The sequence below is a fragment of the Ursus americanus genome, chromosome 22 (assembly GCF_024610735.1).
Source record: "Ursus americanus isolate L20-20 chromosome 22, mUrsAme1.1.p, whole genome shotgun sequence".
NCBI classification, from domain to species: Eukaryota; Metazoa; Chordata; class Mammalia; order Carnivora; family Ursidae; genus Ursus; species Ursus americanus.
Genome location: NC_142148.1, coordinates 23,248,480 through 23,274,003, shown reverse-complemented (window position 1 = coordinate 23,274,003; position 25,524 = coordinate 23,248,480). Strand labels below are relative to the sequence as shown.

At 48.2% G+C, this 25,524-nt stretch overlaps 1 protein-coding gene across 3 annotated transcripts in view; it reads right to left on the bottom strand.

The window, feature by feature from the left end:
• TRPC4AP (transient receptor potential cation channel subfamily C member 4 associated protein) overlaps nucleotides 1–25,524 on the bottom strand; it is a 67,147-nt gene that overhangs the window by 998 nt on the left and 40,625 nt on the right. For 2 of the 3 annotated variants that reach the window (XM_087853623.1, XM_045806183.2), the window contains exons 8-18: nucleotides 24,757–24,942; nucleotides 14,711–14,877; nucleotides 10,379–10,510; nucleotides 8,404–8,462; nucleotides 6,334–6,435; nucleotides 5,112–5,195; nucleotides 3,975–4,065; nucleotides 2,790–2,930; nucleotides 1,912–2,020; nucleotides 1,192–1,304; nucleotides 69–275 (exon numbers count right to left, since the gene is read on the bottom strand). In XM_087853623.1, coding sequence (XP_087709749.1) covers nucleotides 69–275; nucleotides 1,192–1,304; nucleotides 1,912–2,020; nucleotides 2,790–2,930; nucleotides 3,975–4,065; nucleotides 5,112–5,195; nucleotides 6,334–6,435; nucleotides 8,404–8,462; nucleotides 10,379–10,510; nucleotides 14,711–14,877; nucleotides 24,757–24,942 — 1,391 coding nt within the window. The remainder of the gene's footprint in view (nucleotides 1–68; nucleotides 276–1,191; nucleotides 1,305–1,911; nucleotides 2,021–2,789; nucleotides 2,931–3,974; nucleotides 4,066–5,111; nucleotides 5,196–6,333; nucleotides 6,436–8,403; nucleotides 8,463–10,378; nucleotides 10,511–14,710; nucleotides 14,878–24,756; nucleotides 24,943–25,524) is intronic. The other variant, XM_045806189.2, reaches the window with a different exon arrangement.

Below are 25,524 nucleotides of genomic sequence, written 5' to 3'. Positions count from 1 at the left end.
GGCACAGAGAGCTGCCCGCCGCGCGGCCCCGCAGCCCAGCCGCCACCCCCGGGGCTGGGGACACTCACGTTCTCCAGGCAGGTGCTGTCCTTGTCCTTGTGCAGGTAGTGCTGCTGCCAGAAGCGCAGCAGGTTGTGGAAGTTGTTGAGCAGGAAGCCGGGGTACTTCTTGCTGTGCTCCATGCGCTGCAGCAGCCGCAGGTACAGGGGCAGCCGCTCTTTCCGGCGGGCCAGCATCAGGATCACCAGGCTGGTGTTGAGGCAGCTGACGTTCTCCTGCCGGGCACCAGGCCACCCAGGTCAGGTGCGGGCGGAGCGCCCCGGGGGGCCCCTGGTGGACCCGGGGTGCCACGGGGCAGGGAGGAGGGTGTCCCACACCCAGACCCTGAGGGCCACGCGCGAGCGGCACGGACCTGGGAGGACGGGGGAGGGAAGGACGCCAGAGCTGCCAGTGGACTGCCTTGAGCACCTTCCTGTCCCTCCTCCACCCACCAGCCATCCCCGCCCTGGTGGGACCCTCGTCATCAGTCCGGTTCCAGTCCGCTCCTCGGGTCAGCTCAGGCATCCCTTCTTCCCGGGAGTTCTGGTTCCCGGAGCGTCGACCCCCAGGGAGGACAGGGTGCCTGCGTTAGGTGCGGCCGCCTCACTTTCTAACTCCCACTCCGCATGAGGCTGGGGGCAGCACGAGGGAAGGGTCTCGGCCTGTTTGGTTCACTGCGTAGCCCCAGCCCAGAGCCCTGCCTCGGTACGTGTGTGTGAGCTGAAGGAACAGAGAACCACCTCTGAGGGGTACAGCATCAGCCCCATTCTAGAAAAGAGGAGTGTGAAGCTCAGGGGAAGACACAGCCGCAGTTAGTCAGGGAGGGGGTGGGAGGCAGCATCAAGTCCAACCCCAAAGCCTTCACAGCAGGAAGGGCACCGAGAGCTCTGGACCTGGAGTCGAGAACTCAGTACCAATCCCGACCCATCCGTGACCTTGGAGACTTGCTACCCGCTCAGGCCCTGTCTGTAAAATGCGGCACTGATCCCTCACTGGAAAAAGTCCTCGGAATAGCTGGCAGGGTTTCCAAGGAACCAACAGATGGATCAAGATACACTACTAGGGGAAGGTGGGACAGATCAACCATCGGGCTCCAGGATGAGGGAGACTGTTTCCGATCTCCCTTCCCGGCACGTCCGCAGGGCGCGTCACCTGGGTCAGTGTCTGCACATGGATGATGTTGATGAGGCGGAAGAGGAAGGACATCTGCGTGGGCACCTGGGATATGTAGGCAAGCAGGCGGCACTCGGACAGGACCTCGGCAACTGGGGAGAGAGGAGCAGAGGTGTGACAGCTGGTCTGTGGCTCAGGCCCAGGGACACGCCCCTCAGGCTTCCAGCCAGACCCGCCCTGGGGTCCTGACTCCGGAGCTGGGAGCCCCGACCACGGAAGCGGCCACAGGAGCGGGGGCGGCTGCCTCAGGAACGCGTGCATCTCTGGCAGCGCTCCTCCCAGGCAGAGCCCGCGTTCTCAGGAGCCCCAGCAGGAGCTCACCACCTCCTCGTCCCTCAGTGGGCGCAGGGGCCACCTCTCTCTGAGGCCCTCCCTCCCCTCGGCCCACCACCTGGGCCCCTCTCACCCCAGGCAATTCCAACGGCGGGGGTGGGGGGGGTGTGTGTGTTGCATTTTGCTTGCATCAATAGTTTCTTCACTTTTATTAAAACGTGCGTCTTATGAAAGGAAGCACAGATGACAGAGAAGAGTCAAGGCAGCCAAGAACATCTCCCGGAGAGCCACAACCTTGACCCCAGCCACGTGGGCATCTGGGGCAGCTGCTTCTAGCCGTTTTTGTCTCCTTGCTAGATGCTGGGTGTTTGCCACGAGCGCGGCCACAGCGGGCCGGTTCGCCTGGGCATTACGGCTTTCTCTTACCTTTCATGTCCACCTGGTTTTCGAATCGGTCCAGCGACAGAGTGACGCAGCGCACCAGCATGTTGGAATCCACCAGAGAGCTGTTGATCTGCTTTAGGAACACCTGGAACTGGAGCGGGGCCTGAGCTCAGACGGGCGGTGGCAGGCTCCCGCCGCGCACAGCCGTGGCCCAGGGTGGGCACTTGTGGCGAGGGGCACCCATTCACTCAGGCCCAGACGCTTCTGGTCAGACCGAGGCCCGGACAAGCTGGGTGAGCTGCCCCTCAGCAGCAGCTCACGCCACATCGGACGCTAAGCCCAGTGTTTTCTGCACCGATGGGTCCTGCATTCCTCTCATTTTCACTTCAACTAGCCTGAGCTGTGTCTCTGTCAAACAGCCCATGAGGCTAGCACATCAGGCCCAGTCCCGCCCTTCTGGGGCTCGTGCTGGCACCCACCGCACCGCCTCAGGGCCATGTCACAGCCCACCTGCTCCCACCGTCTCCCAGGGGCTGCGCCGATCACCCCTGTACACCCAGGGTCTAGCGCAGTCCTGGCACAGAGCAGAAGTGACTGACTGTTTGCTGAAGAATGCCCACTGACTCCCCAGTATTCTCCAATTTAAAACAGGACTTGAAGACTAGCAAGGGCCAGGGCTCCAAGAAAACTTTATTCATTTGACAGAGTGAGAGCAAGCATGAGCAGGGCAGGGGGCGGGGGGGGAGAGGGAGAAGCAGACACCCCACTGACCCGGGAACCCTATGCAGGGCTCCATCCCAGGACCTTGAGATCGTGACCTGAGCCGAAGGCAGATGCTTAACCGACTGAGCCACCCAGCACCCCTGCAAGACAACTTCTGAACAATGCGGCGAACCCCACGGAGCCCATGTTAGTCCTACCTTTGCATCAGTGTTGATATATTTGTTGAATCTCTTGAATGCATCAACATTGAACTTCATTAACTCCCCCAGAAGGTCAAAGTAACTCTGGAGCACATCCCTCGACTTGCACTCACTGTCCACAATGCAGTACAGGATGTGCTGGGGGTGGGAGAGGACAGGATGAAGGCAGGAAGTTGGCTGAATCCTGGGGCCAAGAGGCAGATGTGGCTGCCGCCCCCAGGCTGTGCTCGTCCAAGCTGCCGGCTGCCTGTGTCCCACCAGGGCCGGGCATGGAGCCCCAACCACGGGACACCTGCTTCGCGTAAGCATCCACGTCAGTTGATGGAACCTGTTCCCCTGTCTAGATTCTCATCTGGGGATGCTGGGGGCTCCAAGGGCGGGACCATGCTGCCGCACCTCACCAGCGGGTTGGGGGTGGGTTGGGGTAGGCAGTCATGAGCTCTCCTGCTTGCCCAGGGCTCCCCAGCTTGCAGGGGAGAGGAGCTGTTTCCAGAAGTAACACTGGCCACTGCCTGAGCACTGAGGCCATTCAAGTAAATGAAGCCCAGGGTTTAAGGGCACGGGACACATTTTGACCCCACGGTTTGTCTTCATATTTATGAATAAAAAAGGTTATACTAAGATCAATGAATTTTTATCAGGAACGTAAAGCCAATTTAACTTCTTAATAAAGTTCTCTATGACAGTTCAACTGTTTACATTTTTCATTTTCGTTTTCCTGAAGTTATGCTAATTTGGATGAATTTCTTACGGATTTTACAGTTCATGGGTCAGTTTCCTATTTGTATCCCTTTTTTTTTTTTTTTTTAAACCAATTATATCTTTGGCCATTTTGCTCCCTGCCTTTTGTAAATTTTGCTTTTTCTGAAGGTCATTTTACAATAAAAGGAAATTAACTTTTGGTTAACAGCAAAATATCCGCAGGGTCAAAAGGCCTTACTGGGTAACTTCAGACTCTTCTAGTCTTCCATGGGCACCCCCAGCTCCCTCAAGCATCCGTTAAGCACCTACGGGAACCCGCAGCTGGGAACTTGGGGGAAGTCCTGGGGCAATCTGCACTGGCGCTTTAAAATAGAGATGCGGCTGCCCCTGTCCAGCTGTCTAGGGCTCGGGAAGGAGAGCGATGCATGGGGCTGCGGGGAGAACGGGACACCCAACACCCTGGCTCCTCCAGGCCGTTACCTCCAGAAGGCCTCGCTTCAGCAGGAACATCTGGTCTGCATAGGAGGTGGTCCCTCGGAGGAAACTCTCCACAGCCCGGGCTTGCCAAAACCTGCGACCCAAATGTTGACCCCTGGCCCAGGTGGCTAAGGCTGCCCTCTTCTGTCCCATATTCCATTCACCAAGGGGCTGGGAGATGTTGGCTGCCTTTTGATTTATTCAACATTTACTGCACATCTGCTAGGTGTCAGGCCTCATACTAGGCACTGGGGGTTAAGCAAGGATAAGTCCTCATGGAGCGGACAGTTCAGTGGAGAATGGTCCTCTATTTGGTTCTGTCTGGAAGAAGCTGTGTCTCAGAGTAGGGGGATCTAGGATCAAAGGGCTGGCGCCAATAGGTCACATATGAAAATGCACTCTAGGCTTTGACCGTTCAGAAGAACAGGCAGACAATGGAAACTGAGGCCGGGAATGCATGTGGGAACTGGACAGGCATGTGCAGACGGGCCACTGAGCTCACTTCTGATGGCTGTCCTAGAGAGGATGTGGCCCCAGAGGGCAGAGCTGGGATCAATGAGGGGAAGTCTGGACAAGTCAGGCTGAGCTGACGGGGGACAGAGGAGGGCACGGGACCTACCGACGCATCACACCCCAGCCCTGACAGCATGCCTCCCTTAGCCGCACTTCTGTCCCCAGCCTTCAGGACTCATCTCAGGTGAGCAGGAGGAGCTCTGAGAAGCCCTCCCGCCTCCCGCTCACCCCACCAGCCCCCAGCTGGGGAAGGGGCTTTCCTTGGCTCCCTCAGCTCCCGGGGCAGGTCCTGGCTCCGCTCCTTTTCACACTGCATTCAAACAGGTTTCTTTTCGTGCTTGCTTCCCACAACCCAGGGAACTCGTGTGGGCAGGGGCTGTAGCTCCCATTTCCCTACCACCTGTCCAACGCCAGCACAGAGGCGCTTGGTGAATGCTTGGTCAGTTCTTGAAATACGCTGCCGGTGCGCCGAAGCTCACACACCCCTGCTCAGTCGGACCCCCTCGCCCCAGAGCAGTCAGATGTCCAGGGTGGAAGCTGGTAACTAAGTGAGGTATTTCTAACCACCTGAGAAACACTTGGTTTCTGGGCCCTTCAGGAGTGGCAGGTGCCTGTCCCTAGACCCACCTGAAAGAGGACTCGGCTGGCTCCTTCTTCATGACCTGCAGCAGACGAGTTAATAAGCCCCTCTTCCCATCACACACCAAGCTCCTGGAACAAAACCCGGATGTTGGTGGCAGACCTGAGGCTGACAGGGCCCAGTCCCAGTTGGCCGAAGGGTTACTGTTGTCCTGGGGCCCTGGGGCTGGGTCTCTCTGCTGCTTTAGCTGGGTGAAAACACCTGGGGACACTTCCAAGCCGGCAGGATGTCCTCCTGCTGTCTGGGCCCAGAGCACCCCAAGGACTCCTGCAGTCTTAGCGCTGAAGAGCCAAGTGAATCACGCCACCCCTCAGGCCAGCTTTCCCTTCCCAGGCCCACCAGCAAGTGATCAGAGGCCAGAAAAACCCAGAGTGCGTGCTCAGAACTGCTGGAAGGAGGGCTGTTTACACCAAAGTGAGTCTGAAACACCAGGACAGAGTCTACCAGATGGGACAAAGTCTGTGCCAGTAGGGTGAGACAGGGAATACCCTGGGCCCCACGGTCAGCTCCAGCTGGCTTTGGACAAGTCCCCGTGCCTCTGGGCCTCAGCTTCCTGGTCTAGGAAGCAAAGACATTAGATGAGGAAATGACTCAGGCTGCATCACGGGGAAGAGAGGGTCAAGTAGGCAGGGGTTTTGGGCCCTTAAGTTCCCTCTTCAAATAGAACAGCTCTACTTTTATTCCCTACAGACATTATGGACTGTGCATGGTTTCATCTGAACAGATTTCTCCTGCTTTTAAAAAAAAAAAAAGAGGCTGAGAATTATGACTCCTGTTGCTGGATACAGTCCTCCCTGCCTGGACCCCCATGAGCCCGTGACCTCCCTACTGCTCAGAAGGTGACACAAGCATAACCCGCTAATGGGACTTGGCAAAGGGCAAGAAAGAAGCATGTCAGCAGAGGTGAGTGACAAAGGAGCGGGCAGAGCACATGTGACCTTTGGCAAGTGGCCTCTCCAAGTCCCTGCACCCCACTCTGTAAAGCAGAGGGGTGACGGCACTTCCCTCCCAGGGCCGCTGCGGGGCTCCAACGAGGTAATGCAGGTGATGTGAGGACGGTGCCTGACGCACAGGAGCCCTCAGGACACTGCAGCTACCCGTCAGTGAGAAAGGACCAGTACCACACCTGAGGCACAAGTCTGAGCCCCTACCACCCCAGGGCACGCAAGCAGCCCAGCGAGGCTGTGGGCCAGAGCTGACGCCACCTACCGGTCAGTGTTGAGCACAGCTTCCACCTCGGGGATGTTGGCTTTGAGAGAGATGGCACTGAGCTCATTCAGCTCCTGGTTATTGAGCAGCAGGTACTTGTTCCTGAAGCAAACGGGTGGAAGGGGGTAGAGGACAGGTGCTGGGCTACTCACCTTCCCACTGCCTGCGGTGAGAATCAGAGAACCCCCAAGAGCCCTCTCCTGATGCCACCTGCCCCTGAGGCAGCAGAAGGGCTCAGGCCAAGGGAGCCTCCCGGGCTCCAGCCCCTTCCTCTCTACCTGCCACATTCACTAGCGAGGGCCCTTCCCTCAACATCTCCAGGCCTTTTGTTTGCCACTGAACATTTCTATGTGACTTCTCACAGGCACTTCCAACTCAATGACGTCCAAATCAAACTCTCCATTTTGCTCCTTAAACCAGGCCCTATTCCAGCATTCCCACCAGGGGGCCTGAGTCAGCTGTGACACTCTCCTGCGCCCTTCACCTCTAGGCCTGGCATCACCCAAGCCATGTGGACAGAACCAGCTTTCTAAATGGTCTCTCCCAGGAACTGACTCAACACGCAGCACCCAGACAGATCTTTAGAAAACAGGACTCTGATTATGTCAATCCCATGTCAAAAACGCCTCCACGATTTCACAAGCTTTCGAATATATACAATCCAAGCCCACCAGCATGACCTGCAAGGCCCTGCGACTGAGCCACCAACCACCTTTGCAGCCTCGCTCTGAGCCAAGCCCCCCTTCATTCACATCACCCGCCACACTGGCCTCGCTGAACACACAGCACTCCCTCCTACAGGGGATTCTTCTGGAACAGTCAGCCTCTCACTCTTCCTTTTCGCCCAGTTTATCACTGCCAACCCTTTAGGTCTCAGCTGACAAGTTACTTCTGCAGAGAAGAGCTCCTGACCACCCTCTGGCCAGGTCACGACCCCTGTCAAATGTTCTCTCACAGACCATGCTCCCTCCACCAGAATACTCTCTCCATCTGTCAATGTACATTCAATGGTATAATTCTCTGATTAATGTCCTCCTCCTTTCCAGGACTGTGCCCTTCATGAGAGTGGGGGTGATGGCTGTTTTCACTCATCACTGTCTCCCCAGAGCCTAGCCCATATAAGTGCTCAGAGTCTGATGAAAGTTAGGGACCCAATTCCTCAGAAAAAAAGTACACAATCAGAACATATTGGTGCCATTTTTCAGAGGGTTCACATACTTCCTGGAGCTTAAGTCCTTCAGACAGAGAACCTCTGAAAGAGGACGGTCGACATAATCCAGATGAAAGTAGCAAGTGGAGTCCCCTGACCACATTTGTCCTCAGGCACATTCTGGTAGCTTTTACAATGTTTCAAAGGAATTTAAGCCAACGTTTAAAATCAGAACCTTTCACATAAATCTTAATTTCTAGCTTCCCTTGAGGGAAAAATTCAGAAGCTCTGCAACAGTGGACCCGGTTTCCTGTACACCAACAGTTGGCCAGAGCTGAGCAGTAACTGACTGTGCATTCCAGCTCACCAAAGTCCGCGCCACACTGTCCCCAGTGCCAAGGCCAAAGGCCAGCTGCTAGTCACCCCTCCCCCGCACTGTTTTTCCTATCGAAGAGAACTGTTCTCTTCTACATTCTCCATTGAAGGTTGAAAAATAAAAAATGAGAGGGCACAATGTGTTTCAAAAAAATGGGAGAGGGCCTATCTCCTTATGCAGGTGAAGAACAGTCCACCTGTTCGATAAGCAAATACTCAGCCCACCCTCCCCACCTGAGGTCCCTGTGAAGAGCCAAGCTGTCTGCTCCTGGTTCCGAGGGGCAGACAGCTGAGAGATGTAGTGACTCCAAGGGGCCAGCAACACCTGTACTCACGTCCTAGGGTGGCCGTGAGGGCTCAGGGGAAGCTCAGCACAGGGCCCGGCACAAAGGAAGGGCTGCCCAAGCAGCAGCGCCCTGCGCAGCTGTCACCAAGGTGACAGCAGCTCTCACAGCTCCCCAGTCCCCCTGAGCTGAGCTCGACGGGACGGAGAGATGATAGAAGCTGGCACGACAACTCCCCTTCCAGGGACAGCACGTACTTACTCGTGGTGGTCGCTGAAACTCTGCAGAAGCCGCAAGAACTGTATCTTCAAGGTGATGTCCTAGAACACACGTGCATCCTTGACATTAAAACCATCAACACAGTACTCCCAGAGAAAACCGAACACTCGGCGGAAAGCCTGGGTGTGTTACTTTGCTTCTCTGAGCCTCTGTCCTCGTGCACCATGAGGACTTTTCTTTAGTCAGAAACCCTTTGTTGACCTCCACATCTGGCCAATAGCAGATTAAGCTAATGTGAACCCTTCCTGCTAACCGCCCCCCCCACCAACACCTTGGATAAAAAATAACTGAAATTCTTTAAAATGCAAGGCTAAGTTCCTAACAGGAAAATCCACAGGAATCAGAAATGAAGAAAGGACTGGGCTCAGAGTGGGAAGCACGAGAGCAGATGGTTGACAGCTCGGGGAGGATGGAGAAGTGGCAATTACACTTACTCCCCCAGGGCTTGCGTTTTAACGCCCTGCAGGGACTAGACAGAAACCCGAGCCCACGTGAAGCCCAGGAAGTATACACTCCATGGAAGAAGGGTTAGGAAACCCCACTTAGCAGCCCAGGGAGCTAGCACGGGTGCCTGTTTCTGTCGGGGTGCTGCTGGTGCTGGGGGGGAGGCCCCAGGAGAAGGCTTTTGGGCTCATACCTCCAGGACCAAGGCACTCAACATGAAAATTTACCTTGGGACACTTAACCATAATGTGCCCGGCAGACAAAAGCAAAGGGCCCTAAAGAAACACTTCCAGAGCCCAGGCTACATCACAGAGCGTGAGGCAGCTTTCCGCCCCAAGATAGTCTGAAGACAGAAATACAAGTATTAAAACCCCCGGAGCAATCCGAGACCATAAAAAAAGTATGTTACAAGTAATGAAAGAGATAGAATGCAACAGAACGGAACATTAACATAATGAATAAACACCAAGTAGTTTTTGACAGAGAGCCAGATGTCTCAAAATGCAGACTATATTCACTTGAAATTAAAAAGTCAGATGGATGGGTTGAGAAGCAAAACCTGACAAGGCTAAAGAGAAAAACAGTAAGCTGGAAGATAAGGCATGGAGCAAAGTCCCTAGAGCATGGCACAGGGACCAGGGAGGACATATGGCACTGATGGCTGTGTGGCATGTTCAAGTCCCAGGGTACTGGCCCCTTCGTGGTGGTGACCAGGCCTCTACGTGGCCCATGAGGACACTGCAAGGGACTGGGGCCTTCCTTTTGCAGGAAACAGGCTCAGAGATTCAGTGACTCGTTCAACCTCTCCTAACAAGCTGACTGGCACACAGGCCTCCTGACTCCCAGTGCAATGTTCTCTCCAGTGCACCGTAAAAGGCCAGGCAGAGGTGAGCCCTTGACCCCTTTAAAAAAGAAAGCATGCTAAAGCCCTTTTGGCTGCAGACCACTGGTGGTGCATGGTTTCAGAGCGCAGAACTACTAGCGATGGCTGGACGATACGATGGGGCAGAACACGGGAAAACTTGCTACTAGGTCACGGAGTGGTGGGCCCTGCTTGAAGGACAGTGAGTGCCCCATTCCAGAGGCGAGCAAGACAAAGCTGGCCAGAGGGCCTCAGAAGGGATTTCCTCACAGGTGGAGAGGCGGGGGCAGACCCTTCTCCAAGGAAGCATCCACTTATGGGATTATTTAGACTTTATAAATAAATTATAAATATATACATATAGGCACCTGTGTGGCTCAGCTAGTTAAGCGTCTGTCTTGGGCTCAGGTCGTGATCACGGGGTCCTGGGATTGAGACCCACATGGGGCTCCCTGCTCAGTGGGGCATCTGTTTCTCCCTCTCCCTCTCCCCTCTGCTCATTCTCTGTCTCACGTGTTCTCTCTCTCCCTCTCTCAAAATAAATAAATAAAATCTTTAAAAATAAAAAATAAAAAAATGAGATTTCAAAGGGTCAACAGCAGATCTTGAAACAATTAGTAAAGCCCATCTGTTGCCACATCCCCTGCTCACCGGGCTACAGTCACAGTTCTGGTTGTGACCATGGAGGACCAGGGCAGATGCTGAGTGTTTCCTCCAAATCAGCTTGTCGAACAAATTATTGAGCCCGGGGATCAGCTTGAACTCTGCGATCATTCTGTGAACCTGGATGGGGTGGGAAGGCAAAAGCATTATGACAAACGTGCTGTGAAGATCCATCAAAGTCTCGTGCTTGGCATGTACAAAACAATCTTTAGAACAAAGAAAGCGACAGTCAGTAGGGACTGTTGGGGTTTAAAGAAAATACCCCACTTAGCCTACCCCTGACTGTATTCCCACTATGCACAGAGACACTTTTATTCTCTGCTCACACATTCCCCACAACACTCCTAGGAGTCATACTATAAGGTGGGTCCTCTTTTAAGAACATGAGTTTGGATTCAGAAAGCCCTGGGTTTGACTTCCACCCCAGCACATATGAACTTTGTAACCTTAACCAAATCTCTTAATCCTTCTAGTTCGTTCCCTCCTATCATTAAGAAATAAAAATACCCCTCATGCTTCAGAGTAGGATAAATTTCAACTGGGGGCAAGATAAACATTTTTAAAAAATTAAATGCTAAATATACTAGAAAAATCTATGCAAAGAACTAAAAAAAAAAGACACAATGAGAAAGACTTTCTAAAGTATTAAGTATATTAAGTATATCTAGAAGCCAAAAGAGAAAACCATTCAATTCAACCATATAAACCTTTAAAAATTCCCTATGGCAAAATTCACAATAAGCAAAGTCCATATTGGCAGTCTCGCGTCACAGGCAAAAAGCTAATTTCCTCCATAAAGAATCCTACAAATCTCTTAAACAAAAAGGCCAACCTTAGAGGAAAAATGGGCAAAGGATACAGATCAGAAAACAAAATATTCTTCAATATATGGGAAGTGCTCAGCCTCACTTACAATATTAAGAGAAATTCAATTCACAACCACTTTTTCACTTTTTCAGATTAGCAAAGAAGGAAGTTTTGTGATACTGTGTTGGTGAGCTGGGCCTCAGGCATGCTCGCGCACTGCTGGTGAGAGGGAACACTGGGTACCACCTGCAGAAGAAGGGCGCTTCGGTGGTATCTCTAAAAATTACAAATGCGTATTCCCTCTGACCAGCGATTCTACTTTTAGGAATTTATCCTCAGACAGATCCATATACATACTAAATGACATATGTACAAAGTCGCTCATGGTAGCATTATTTGCAATAGCAAAAAAATAGATATAACCTATACTTCCCATCAATGAGGATTAGTTGCATAAATTATGGTATGTCCATTCAGAAGGGTATAAGGTACCAGTAAAAAAAAGAATTGAGGTTTTTCACATTTAGTGAACATTCACCAAGATTCAATATTAAGAAAGCAAATATGGGAGCGCCTGGGTGCCTCAGGTGGTTAAGTGTCTGCCTTTGGCTCAGGTCGTGATCCCAGGGTTCTGGGATCCAGCCCCATGTGGGGCTCCCTGCTCAGTGGGGAGTCTGCTTCTCCTTCTCCCTCTGCCTCTCCCGCTGCTTGTGCTGTCAAATAAATAAATCTTTAAAAAGAAAGGAAAAAAAAAGAAAAATATATACATGCTATACTACTGTGTTAAAAAAAAAACAAGAGGAATATATTTGCTTTATTATAAGCATAAAATGTCTCTGGAAGGATACACGAATAACTGGTAAAATTAGATGCTTCATGGAAGAACCAGAATGTTCAGGATCAGAGGGGAGAGAGGCTTCACTGATACTTATTTACACATTTTAATACAGAACTATGTGAATTATTTACCTATCAAAAATATTTTTTTACAGAAAACAAAGCTATTACTACTTCCTCTCAGGGCTTTGTTAAGGATAAGGTCAGAAAATACATGTAAAGTCCTGAGCACAGCACCAGTGCTTATTAAATCCCATTTTACAAGGGGAAGTTGAGCAGGACCAACCTGGGCAAGGCAGTGGTGGAAATGTCGCCCTAGCTCAGGTGTTCTGACCCTAAAGCCTGACTCTTTCAGGCCCACAGTGTGCATTTACCGCAGGATTCCAGAACTTGACAAAGATGTGACTCTGAGCAACGTTCTTCTTTGAGCCTGAGTTCCTCGACAGAAAATGAGGGCTAGCGAAGCTGCTGAAAGGATGCAATGAGGTAACATGGGGGAAGCTCAGGGCCTGACGTACAGGAAGTACGGATTATTTACGTTAGCACCAGAGAAATGGAACTTCCAACAGCTGGGGAAAGTTTCCAGTCTAGTGATTTCAACTTAGCCAAGACTCGTCAGAGAACTTGGCCTGCAGGCACAAATATAAGCACTCCAAGGAGGAGCCTTCTGGGAGGTCTAGCCAGGGAAACCCTTCCCCTTGCCGTCCCCATCTCGGCAAGGTCCATGAATCCACATCCCCACGGTGCCGGGGACACAGCAGGAACGCAGTAACCGCTGACTGGGCAGATGAGGCCGTGCCAGAATAACACTGGTTCTCGGGCAGGCAGGGTCCTGAGGCCAGCCCACGGTCCTTCCAAGGAAGCAGTGGCTGTAACATATAGTTGAACTAGAGACCACAATGACTGATTCATGAAGACTTGGCAACAGGAAGCCTCGGGGAGCAGGGGACAGTCATGGGGGGACAGAAAGAGGCAGGGCAGCAGAATTTAAATCCTGGCTCTGTTGACTGGAGCCTGAGAGCACAGCCCTTTATGTACCTTGGTTTTCTCAAGCATCAAGTGAGGGGAGAGGGGGTTACCACCTGTTTTATAACTTACCAAATACTGAAAATTCCAATATGAATAATTGTGAAAGTGCCTCCAAAAAAGGTAAAAGCACTCAACACATGTAAAGCATAGTGACTATTATTTTTTATAACAGTTATATTCCATGCTGAAGGAAGGAGCTTTGATACTGTGGAGATCAGGGTGGGATCTCATCCATGGTCCTGGTTTTAAATACCAACTGCATGCCGACAACCCCCAAAGTTCGATCTCCAGGCCGACCTCTCCCCTAACCCCAGGTACGGATAATCCAGGTGCCAAATCTAACAGACACTTCAAACCTAATTTGTTCAAACTGAATTCCTTTCTCCCTACGCCTCCGCCCCTCACCCCCAATTCCCTAACTCACAGTCTTAACCATCTCAATAAATGGCCAATCTAACCTCCCCACCTGCTTGGGCCAAAAACCTTAGGAGTTAAAGAAGTTACCCTTAAACCCTCTCTCATGCCCACATTCAAACTATCAGCAAATTCTACCTGTTCCACCTTCAGAATATACTCAGAATGCAAGCACTTCTTACCACCCCCCTCCACCAACGTGCTGGTCCTGGCTACGATCATCTCTTTCACACGGCAGCCAAAAGAAGACTTCCTAGTCACTCAGAGTAAACACTGATGTCCTGAAAATGGCCTATGAAAGCCCGACACGATCTGGCCCCATAGTCCCTCCCCTGCTCCCCTTCACTGCTTGTTCTAGTCCATGCCCCCCTTCCCTACTGTTCCACCAACCCACTGGGCACACTCCCACTTTAGCGCTTGCTCCCTCTACCCAGTAGGCTGCCTGGGGGATCACGAGCTCAGCCCCCTCACGTTCTTCAGGACATCCCCATGCTGGATGTCAGCTTTTCAGTCTTCTCCCTGGCTGACCTACCCAAAATGGGGATAACCGCACCAGTCTCAGACAGAGCTGTTGTGACAGTCCAGTGTCTGACTCAAAAGCAAGCATAAGGACTGCTGAGCACCCCACCCACCCTGCCCCTAACACCCACCTTTTTTTCATCCACAGGACAATGATTAGCCATCTGAGAAGGCCAATTATCACCTATCTTGAAGGGAGCACTACATACTTCCAGAGCCCTTTCTCCCTTTGTAGCTTACAGGCCCTTGCTCCTCCCTCCTAGAACTGCTTCAAGGCTCGGGGAACCCCTGCACATCTGGAGCCCCCCCTCCCCCCGCAGTTGCCTAGTTTTTGTAACCTGACATAGTTCCGGGCTCTGGCCATCACCCTGAGCCCCCATCGGATTGGCGACTCCTCTAGTCTTGCCACAATGACCCTTTATTCTTCACATTAGCAAGGTCAGGTAGCATGGCCAAGCCACCAGCTCCTGCCCTGGGCACCAGTGCTCTGCCCAGAAATGCTGCCCACGGCAAGGTACGGTGGAAAAGACGGTGGACTCTGGAACAAGACTAGTTTCCTGATGTGTGAAACACAGAGAAGGAAAACAGCCCTACGCTTTGCAGGGCTAGAGACAGCCTGAGAGGCAACCTAAAGGAGTACTTGGCACACCACTAGTGCCCAGGAAGCACGTGCTCCTGGCTCCCCCTGTTCTGAGACATGGGGGAGGGGCCCACCTGGTTTCGCTGACGCCCCATCAGCAGCACACACAGAACATAGAGCACTTCCAGTTTGTACATGATCTCATGCATAATCTTCATTGACTGCGGCAGCTGGGTCCTGGTGGAAGTGTGAGGCAGGCCATTCTCCTCAGAAGCCCCTGGAGGAGGGAACACAATGGAGGCTGAGACAGCCACCGAGAGAGAGGGCTGAGTCACTGCTTGTGAGGAAACATGTTTCTGCCCCTCAAACCCACCCTCGACAGACTTGAGGTAACAGAGCCATTAGACTGGCCCCTGAGCCCATGACGGAGACTTGGAAAGCCACAAAACCCCCGCCAGGCCCCCAGGGGCCAGGCGAGCATAGAAACTTAGAAAAACTGACTCTGTACATTACAAGAAAAAAAAATTCGGTATGTATGGGGACAGGTGTTACCTAGACTGACTGCAGTGATCATTTTGCACTGCATACAAATATCACATCATTATGCCGTACACCTGAAGCTAACGTAATGTTGTATGTCCATTATACCTCAACAAAAGGGGGAAAAGTCGACTCTGCAATTGTGTCAACTTTCACACACTAACAACGCTCTGATGCAGCCAGCGCAGTGATGGATTCATCCCTTCTCCCGCCACCACCAGACAGAGCCCCCCCTCAAGTGCCCAGACAGTTACCTAAGCCGCAAACTGTGCCAATCTCTCTTCAAGTCACAAATGACTCTAAGTACTTGATTCCCCTGCCTAGATTCTACGAGGAGGCACTGCTGAAAGACTGAGAGGGATCCTTTTTCAAGACTTCTTGTCTGCTGTTTTTCAAAGAACTATCTAAAGTTTTCTAAGGTTCAACTTTCTAAGGCAGACCGGGCACCACAATCACTACTAGTGATACAGATGAACATACCATCTACTCACAGACTTTCATTTTACCCAACTTCATTATTAGTAACAACGACAGCAGCTAGGTAATATTTCTGGGACACCTGATAAGTGCCGGGCATCGTATTTGGGGCGGCAGCAAACCATCACATTTATTCCACTACCCCATGAACAAGCAAGTCTCAACGAGTCACGCAGGCCAGCGAGGAGTACTCATGGGAAGGCGGCAGAGCAAAGTGCTGAAGGCTCAGGGCTCTGGAGTTACGACTTGCTGGCCATGTGACACTGGGCAAGTCACCTCCTCACAAGGCCTCGAACTGCCCTGGAGAAGGGAAGTGACAGCAGTGCTACCGTGGACGGTTAGGGTAGCTGTGAGGAGTGAATGAGAACACAAGAGAAGGCCAGCACCTGGTTCTTGGGAAGCCTCCCTCTTGGATCCCTATTATTTTAAAAGAGCACTGGTCAGAGTCAGGAGACCTTAGGGTTTACTTTCCCTCAGTTTTCCTCGTCTTTAAGGTGAAAGGATGAAGCGATAACTATTAAGATCCTTCCAAGCTCCCAATGGGACTGCTGCCCTATAGGCCTTTTGCAAAGGGCCAGAAAAACCATATGGAACAGAGCAGAGCGGTGGTTATCAAATAATATTTGGGTAAGGTGCACGTGAAAGTCTGGTGACTTCTGCAGGGTGATACTATGGCACAAGAACCCAAGCTATTGTGCCCTACAGACGTGGAACTATTTTTTCCAGCCGTATTATGGCACTAATATAAAATCATCACCCTGGGAGACGACCAGCTGTGGAGTGAAGCAAGACTGAGGGGCAGCGCGGCACAGGCGTTAAGAGTGCAGACCCTGAGCCAGCCTGCTGGGTCTGAACCCCAGCTCTACTGTTCACCAGCTGGGTGGCCTTGGTACACTGGTGGAGGTCTCTATGCTTCAGTTTCCTTCCTCACCTGTAAAACCAGGATGAAGGCAACAGTACCGATCTCTTACCCCAGTCGCCAAGAGGAAAGGATTTAATACATTCCAAGTACTGAAAACAACGCCCGGCACATGTACGCAACACGTACGCGTATGCTAAATAGAAACAAAACACTTGAGTTTTTCTGCGAATGCTTGCTTGCTACTTGTTCTTTTTTTTTTCTTTTTAATCTGCAACTAAAAGTGGCAGTGGGCAAAGACTTAAGAAAAATTTACTGGAGAAAACCAAACTGAGAAAATTCTATCTCAAAAAACAAGTATTTTCCTGCATTGGGAGAAAAATCATAATTACTCAATTTCCATGTTGGGACTCCTTGGCCCAGCTCCCAGAACAGTCTGAGAGTCAAGTGATTTGTGGAGAGACTCTGAAGAGCTATCATGGAGATGCTGCCTCCGCGGCACACTTGCTGCGCGGCCTGGAGAGCCTCGGCGTCCTCATTACCTAGCTCAGGGGGCTCGGGGGCGACCGCAGGACAGGATGCCTACGGGAGGAACAGGCGCAGCGAGTGGCACACGAGCCCTCCTCAGTAATAAACGTCTGTGGAGAAAGAGAAACACGGGCAGCTCGGACTCTTCCCCGAGGCACTGCCAATCTCTGGTGCCAGGTTGGCACTGGCCTGACAAGAAAGTCTTTGGGACAAATATTTTTAAAAAATGCAGTTCTGAAAGCAATGGCCAGAGCTTAGCAACAAGGTTCACTCCCAAGGACGAGGCTGGGCGAACTGGTCTGAGAGGCCTGTGCTTCCCTGCAAATCTCCTCAGCTCCACGAAACCGATTCAAGGCGTCACCACCCTCCGTATGTCTACACCGCACTCTGGGGCATAGGCACTCATTTTTTTTCTCTACAACAGCTTTGAGCTATAATTCACATACAACTCACCCACTGGAAGTGTACGATTCGGGGGTTTTGAGGAATTTGCAGAGCTGTGCAGCCCTCACCACAACCGCTTTTAGAGCATCCTGTCACCCCAAAAAGAAATCCTGCACTCACTGGCAGCCACTCCCCATTTGCCCGCAAACCCCTCATCCCTAGGCATCACCTAAGTACTTTCTGTCTCTATGGAACTGCCTCTTTAGGACATTTCTCAGAAATGGAATCATACAACACGTGACCTTTTGTGCCTGGCTTCTTTCACTCAGCACGATGGTTTCGAGATTCACGCAGATCGTGGCACGGATCAGTACTCCATTTGTTTAGGCTGCTCAACAGCATTGTGCTGTATGAATATACCACATTCTGTTATCCATTTATCAGCTGATGGACATTTGGGTTGTTTTCATATATTGGCTATTATAACTCTGCAGCTGTATCTATGTCTAAGTTTTTATGGCAATATGATTTCAGTTCTCTTGAAAATACAAGTACAACTGGAACTTCTGGGGCATACGGTGACTCTGTTTAGCCTTTTGAGGAACCCTCTGAAAACTGCCAGACTGTTTCCCAAAGTGGCTACACTGTTTTACATGCCCACCAACAGGGAATGAGGGCTCTGATTTCTCCACATCCTTGCCAACACTTATCATCTGTCTTCTTGATGGCAGACACGCTAGCAGGTATGCAGTAGTATTTGGTTTGGATTTGCATTTCCCTGATGGTTAACGATGCTGAACATCTTCTCATGTGTTTACTGGCTATCTGGACAACTGCCACGCAGAAATGCCTATTCAGGTCCTTTGCTCACATTTCAAAATGCGTTGCCTTTTTATCATTGAGCAGTAGGAGTTCTTTCAAATTCTGGATTCAAGTCCCTTGTAATTAGTAGATAATTATTATCAGATACATGGTCTGTAGCTAATCCATCTCTGCAAAGCAGCCAGCTGGGGTCTGGACAGACACTGTGCTGAACCTGTGACAGACGTACAGCTCAACATGTGGGGTACGAACCTAGCAATACGAGTCTTCCGGTCCATGAACGCGAGATAGCGTTACGTTTGTTTAGGTCCTCTTTCATTTCTTTCAATACTAAAGATGTCTGGTAATTTTCAGAGCGTATGTTTTGCATTTCTTTGTTAAATTTATCTCTAAGTTTTTTACTCTTTTTGATGCTTCTGCATATGAAATTGTTTTCTTACTTTCATTTTGTTCATTGCTACTGTATACAAACACATTGAATTTTGTATACTGACCTGTATTCTGAAACTTTATTGAACTCACTTATTCAGTGTTTTTTTGTTGTTGTTGTTTTTTTTTTACCGAATTCCTTGGGTTTTTCCCTAGATAAGATCATGTCATGTCTGAAGACAGACAATTTAACTTCTTCCTAATCCGGATGCCTTCTATTTCTCTACCTTGCCTAACTGCCTAGCCAGAACCCCCAACAGAGCGCTGAGCTGAAGTGGCAGGAGCAGGCGTCCTTGTCTTGTACCTGTGTCTGATCTTAGTCGAGAAGCTTTGTCTAGGCATGAAGTATACTGGCTGTGGATTTTTGCAGATGTCCTTTAACAGGCTGAGGCAGTTCCTTCCTATTCCTAGCTTGAGTGTTTTAATCATGAAGGGGTGTTGGATTTTGTCTGATTCTTTTCTGCATCTACTGAAACGATCATGTAAATTTTTGTCCTTTGTTCTACTGATACGGTGTATACACAACTGATTTTCATATACTGAATCAACCCGGAATAAACCCTACTTACTCATGTATACATACCTGGTCAGGTGTATAATCCTTATATGTTGCTGTATTTGGTTTGCTAGTATATTCTTACGGATTTTTACATCTATATTCATAAGAGATATTGGTCTGTGATTTCCTTGTAGTGTCTTTGGTTTGGGTATCAGGTTAATAATGACTTCCTAAAATGAGCTGGGAAGCGTTTCCTCCTCTTCTATTTTGTGGAAGTCTGTGACGTACTGGTGTTAAATCTAAATGTTTGGCAGAATTCACCAGTGAAGCCATGTAGGCAGGGCTTTTCTTTGGGGGTAGCTTTTTCATTACTAATTCAATTTCTTTGCTTGTCATAGGTCTGTTCAGATTTTCTCTCTTCAAGTCAGCTGTAGTTTTTGTCTTTCTTACCAGCTGTCCATTTCAGCCAGGCTGTTTAGTTTGCTGGCACAGTTGTATACAGTATTCCCTGAGTCCTTTCTAGCTTTGTAAGGTTCATTGTCATGTACCCTCTCTTTCATCTTTCATTCCTGGTTTTAGTAGTTTGAATCTTTTTTTTTTTTTCTTGGTCAGTGAAGCTCAAGGTTAATTTTGTTGACCTTTTCAAAGAATGTACTACTGGTTTTGCAGATTTTCTCTATTGTTTTTCTATTCTCTATTTCATTAATTTCTACTCCAATTCTATCATTTCTTTCCATCTGCTTGCTTTGAGAATATAGCTTTGAGAATGCAGCTTTGAGAATATAGCTTGCCTCTTCTTTTTTCAATAACTTAAGGAGAAAAATTAGGGATTTCATTTTTTTAGTTTTTAAAAATGTAGGCATTTATAGCTATACATTTCTCTTTTATTAGCAGGCTTTAGTTGCAGTCCTTAAGTTCTGTATGTTGTGTCCTCATTTTCATTTGTCTCAAAGTATCTTTTAATGTTCTTTGTGATTTTGTCTCAGAACCATTGGTTAATTAGAAGTATATCACTGAATTTCCGTATGTTTCTAATATCTGATTGCTAATACCACTCCACTGTGGTTGAAATACATGGTCTGTACAACCTTAATCCTCTTTCTTTTACTGAGGCTTTTCAGATGGCCTAGCATACAGACTATGCTGGAGAACGTTCCATGTGCACATGAGAAGAACATGTATTCTGCAGGGGTTAGGTGTATGTTCTATGTGCATCCAGTAAGTCTAGACAGTTTACCTGCTGCTCAAGTCTTCTACTTGCTTCTTGACCCCTGTCTGGCTGTTCGCCCCATTACTGAAAGTAGGGTATTCTGGCCTCCAACTATTACCTTTGAGCTGCGTGTTCTCTCTTCAAATCTGTTAGTCTTTGCTTCTTTTTTTTTTTTTTTGGCTCTGGTGTTAAATATATGTTTGTAACTGTTATATCTTCTTAACAGACTCATAATAATAAACGGACTTTTATTATAAAATGTCCTTTTTATCTCTGATAACATTTTTTGTTTTAAAATCTTTTTTAGTATTAGCTACTCCAGCTTTCTTATGGTTGCTCTTTGCAGGATGCATCTTTTTCTGTTTTTTACTTTCAACCTATTTCTATCTTGAATAGAAAGTATGCCTCCTGGGGGCACCCGGCGGGCTCAGTCAGAAGAACATGCAACTCTTGATATCAAGGTTGTAAGTTCAAGCCCCACAATGAGCATGGAGCCTACTTAAAAAAAAGATAAAAAGGAAAAGAAAAGAATGCCTCCTGTAGGATGCATACAATTGGATCTTTTTAAAACAATGAACTGCTGTAATCCATTCACATTTAAGGTTATTAATGACACAGATGCATTTACTTCTGCCTTTTTACTTTTTGTTTTCTACATATCTCATGTGTTTTTTAATTCCTCTATTTCTCCTAGAATACTTTCTTTTGTAGTAAAAGAATATTTTCTGGTATAACATTATAATTCCTTTAATGACTTTCTCCCTGTATTTTTAAAGTTACTTTCTTTGCAGTTGCTGTAGCATTTGCCACATACATCTTAATTTGACAGGATCTTTTCAGATTTATGCTAACTCCAGCGTTCCTACACAGCTCTATTCCTTCTCGCCTTTTTGCGCTATTACTGTTAGGCGTGCTACCTCTACAGACGCTAACCGTCCAACAACACACCCTACAATACACTGCATGCGCGGTTACACAATACGGCGTGGTGTTACTTTATATAATTTAATGTCTGTTCACGAAGCTGAGAAAAGAAAGTAAATATTAATAGAGTTGGTGATAGTGACCCTTTTATTTACCATTTTGGTTCTCCTCATTGATTCCTGTTGATTCAAGTTACCATCTCGTATAATTTCCTTATTGCAATACAACTTTGGTCCCACTCAAGTTGTCACAAAATTTGGTCCCACAAAGTTTCTTTGTGCTGTTACTGTCTCAAGTACATTGTATTTCTGTATGTCACAGATTCAACAATATAATTATAAACCTATGGTTTTATATAACTGCTTTATAAACTTGTTAAGGAAAGGAGAAGAAATATGCATTTATATTGTCTTTTATGATTACGTAATTACCTTTAGTAATGCTCTTTGCTGTGCTGTGTAGATTTAAATTACTGTCTGAGGGCACTTGCTTTCAGCCTGAAGAACTTCCCTCGGTATTTCTCATAAGGGAGATCTATTAGTAACAAATTCTCTAAGTTTTTGTTTATCTAGCAATTTACTTCACTACGTTTCTGAAAGAAGTTTTGCTGCTGAAAGTTTTTTTCCTTTCAGCACTCTGAATAGGTTATCCCACTGCCTTCTAACCTCTGTTATTTCCGAGAAGTCGGCTATCAAGCTTACTGAGATATTCTTGAACACGAGGAGTTGTTTTTCTCTTGCTACTTTCAAGATTTTCTCTTTCTCTTTCAACATTTTTATCATGATGTGTCCGGGTGTAAATCCCTGAGTTTATGCTATTTCCAGTACTTTTGGGCTTCTCAGATGTGTACGTTAGTGCTTTTCAAATTTGGGAAGTTTTCAGCCACTATTTCTTCAAATATTCTTCCTGCTCCTTTCAGTGAATTTTTCATTCCAGTTACTTATAATTTAATAAACCACAGAACTTCCACTTGGCTCTTTTTTATATTTATCTCTTTACTGATACTCTCTATTTGATGTTGTCACAGATTCTTTAGCTTCTTTTACTTTTTTTTTTGTCAGAGAGAGAGAGAATGAGAGAGCAAGCGAGCCACAAGCAGGGGGGAGGGGCAAAGGGAGAGGGAGAAGCAGACTCCCTTGCTAAGCAAGGAGCCCTACATGGGACTCGATCCCAGGACTCTGGGATCACGACCTGAGCTGAAGGCAGCTGCTTAACTGACTGAGCCACCCAGGCGTCCCTTCTTTTACTTCTTTAAGCATAGCTTCCTTTAGTTCTTTGACCATCCTTATACTGGGTGCTTTGAAGTCTCTGTTAGATCTGCTATCTGGGCTCTCTCACGGGCAACTTCTGTTGCCTGCTTTCTCCTGTGTATGGGCCGTACTTTCTTCTTTGCATAGCTCAAATTTTATTAAAAACTGACATTTTAGGTAAATAGTGCAGCAACTCTGGATATGGATTCCCTTTCCTTCCGTTCAGGGATTGCTGTCATTCCTTTGTTCATTTGTTCAGTGACCTGGCTAGCCTATTTCAGTAAAATCTATTTCTCCCTGGCCTAGTGAGGTCTTTGTGTTTTGCCCTCAGAGTGTGCAGCCGTGGGCATGTTTACAGTCTCCGTGGATGACAGTGTTTCAGCAGGGCTCTCTATGGCTTTCCTTGATCTCTCTGTTAAGATTTCTGCCTCATCTGGTATGAAACCCAGCTGTCAGACTCCACTAATTGCTGGCAGAATGCTCAACTTTTGACAAGGCCTTGGGGCATAAAGTGCTCCAAAGTCTAATCCAATTAAAACTGGGCAAAGGTAGTTTTTGAGTCTGAGTTGGTTTTGATCTCAGAAGAGCTCTGCTAAGCTGTCTGCCTCGTTCTTGCTGGTAAACTACCAAGCCTATGGTTTAGCTTTTTGTTCTTACTTAAGAGCTAACAGCCTCCTTTTATTTGCTTACCACCAAAATCTACACTGTTTTTGAGAACACCCTTAGCTTTGAACTTCCCTACTTTCTGTTCTTACCTACTAACTCTCCTCCTGGCAAATTCTTGGTGCTACTACTCTGAGCAGGGTCAGCAGACTCAGCCTTCTCAGCTTGCATGCTGCATGGAGATCCCTGCATGGAATCTCTGTCCTACAAGTGAGTTGGGGCAAGAGCAGCAGGGTCACAGAATTCTTGCTTGCCAGGCCTAGGGCATAGCTTGTGCACTGAGTGTAATACAGAGGTGGGTGGGGAAAGGGGCCCCTCGCATTATGTGAAATAAGTGAACTAAATGAAAGAAGTCAGACACAGGAAGACAAATACTATATAATATCGCTTACATGTGGAATCTAAAAAAGCCAAACTCGGAGGAACAGTAGAATGCTGGTTACCAGAGGTTGGGAGAAATAGGAAGATAGTGGTCAAAGGGTACAAACGTACAGTTCTAAGTTTGTTCTGGGCATTCAATGTACAGAATGGTGATCATAGCTAGTAAGATCTGAATGATGCTAATAAAGTGGATCTTAAATGTTCTCACCACAAAAAAGAAATGATAATTATGTGATGGGATGAGGTGCTAATGCTAGGATGGTAATCATTTTGCAATATATAAATGTAACAAATTAACACGCTATATACTTTAAACGTATACGCAGTTATAAATCTATTATATCTCAATGAAGTTGAGGCGGGGAGCCCCTGACCTGTAGGATATACTCATCAAGTATTCAGCCTCTTCAACTTGAAATTGGAGGGGATGAGAAAAGCTGGCAGTCTGCCCTCGTCCTCAATGGTGAGATACCATATTCCTTGTTTGGAAATCATGTCCCCTGTTGAGGGTTCTATCTTTTTGGCCACACCTGCCCAGAGTAGAACTTCCACCAAGCAGAACTTCAAATGTCACAGACTCTCACTGTTCTGAGTTTTAGCGATTATCTTGAAGAGCTCCTCATTTACTGTATGCTCTTAGAACAACTTCCACAGACTTTGCATGGATGGTTTTTGTCGCTGTTTATAGTTGCCACGGGGAGCAGGTCCACAGAGCTCCACACACTGCCATCCTGGAAACAGAACTCCTCTTCACTTTTACAGTGAGAATTCCTGAGTTTGTACAATCTGACCCCATCCTGCTGCCCAGAGTCAAACGTTTAAGGGTTGAGCATCTGACCCAAGATGGGCCAGAGCCCTTCACCAGGAAGCTGCTGCTGAAACTAGGAGTCTACTCATCAGAAGAGTGAGAAGAGAACACCAGAGAACCATGGAGAATGAAGAGACCTGGAAAGGACTCTCTGAGTTCCTAAGAATGCTCTGGTTATCGGATCCAGCCAGTCCCCTCTCCCTGCTTTCAGGTCCACTCTGACAGAGTTTAAAGAGGTTTGTCACTAGCTTTCAAAAGTATCGTTAACAGTTATGATCTAAAACTTCCCAGAGGAAAATTCTACTTTGAACAAATTTCAATTAGTCCTCCTTGGAAAAGAGGTCAAGAATGGCTCCAGGAGCCTAAGGAAAAGGTCCCCACCTCATAGAAAACCCACCGCAAGTACCTTGATTGTGCTCGGATTCCTCATTAGCCACTCGCATCAGGGCATCCAGCACCAAAGCATTGTCCAGCCACGTGTACCACTCCTCCAACTCCTGAAGGAAGCTAGCTGTGCCCGTTGACTCGGATACCTTTCGAGTCGCAAGCTTGCAAAGCCGCTCAACAAAGCCAGGGATGCTGAGAAGGGCCGCTGCCAAGGAGAGAACAAAAGAGTGCATTTTCAAAACAGAGACCAGCTCTAAAGCCCTGAACAATGAGTCTGTCCTTACCCGCACGACAGGAATAATCTGACAGTAGCCAGTGAGAGTTTGCTTCCAAAATGAAATGCTAAGCCAAAGTAAAATAGTACTTTAAATTACAGAAACAAGTTCAATAGCAGGTGCAGGGAAATATGCTCTTTTACATCTACTGGCGGGAATATAAATTGGAGTCACTTTAATTTCTTAAAACCTGTGTGTCTTTGAGCCAGGAGGCTCATTTCTGGGGATTTCCTGCAAGGAAATACCAATCACATGTACAAAGATATTCACTGATGTGGTTTCTACAATAGCAAAAAGGTAAAGATGGTCATCAACAGCATACTGATTAAACACAATATATCCCATTACAATAGAATACAACAGACACTAAGAACAAAGACACACATATCTTTATTCAGAGTGACTCAAAAAAATGTTTAAATTTACTTGTTAGAGAAAAAATTATTAAACAGTACTGGCTTAAGCCCATTTTCTTTAAAAATCGGCTTCTTTAAAATATGCACATAATATAC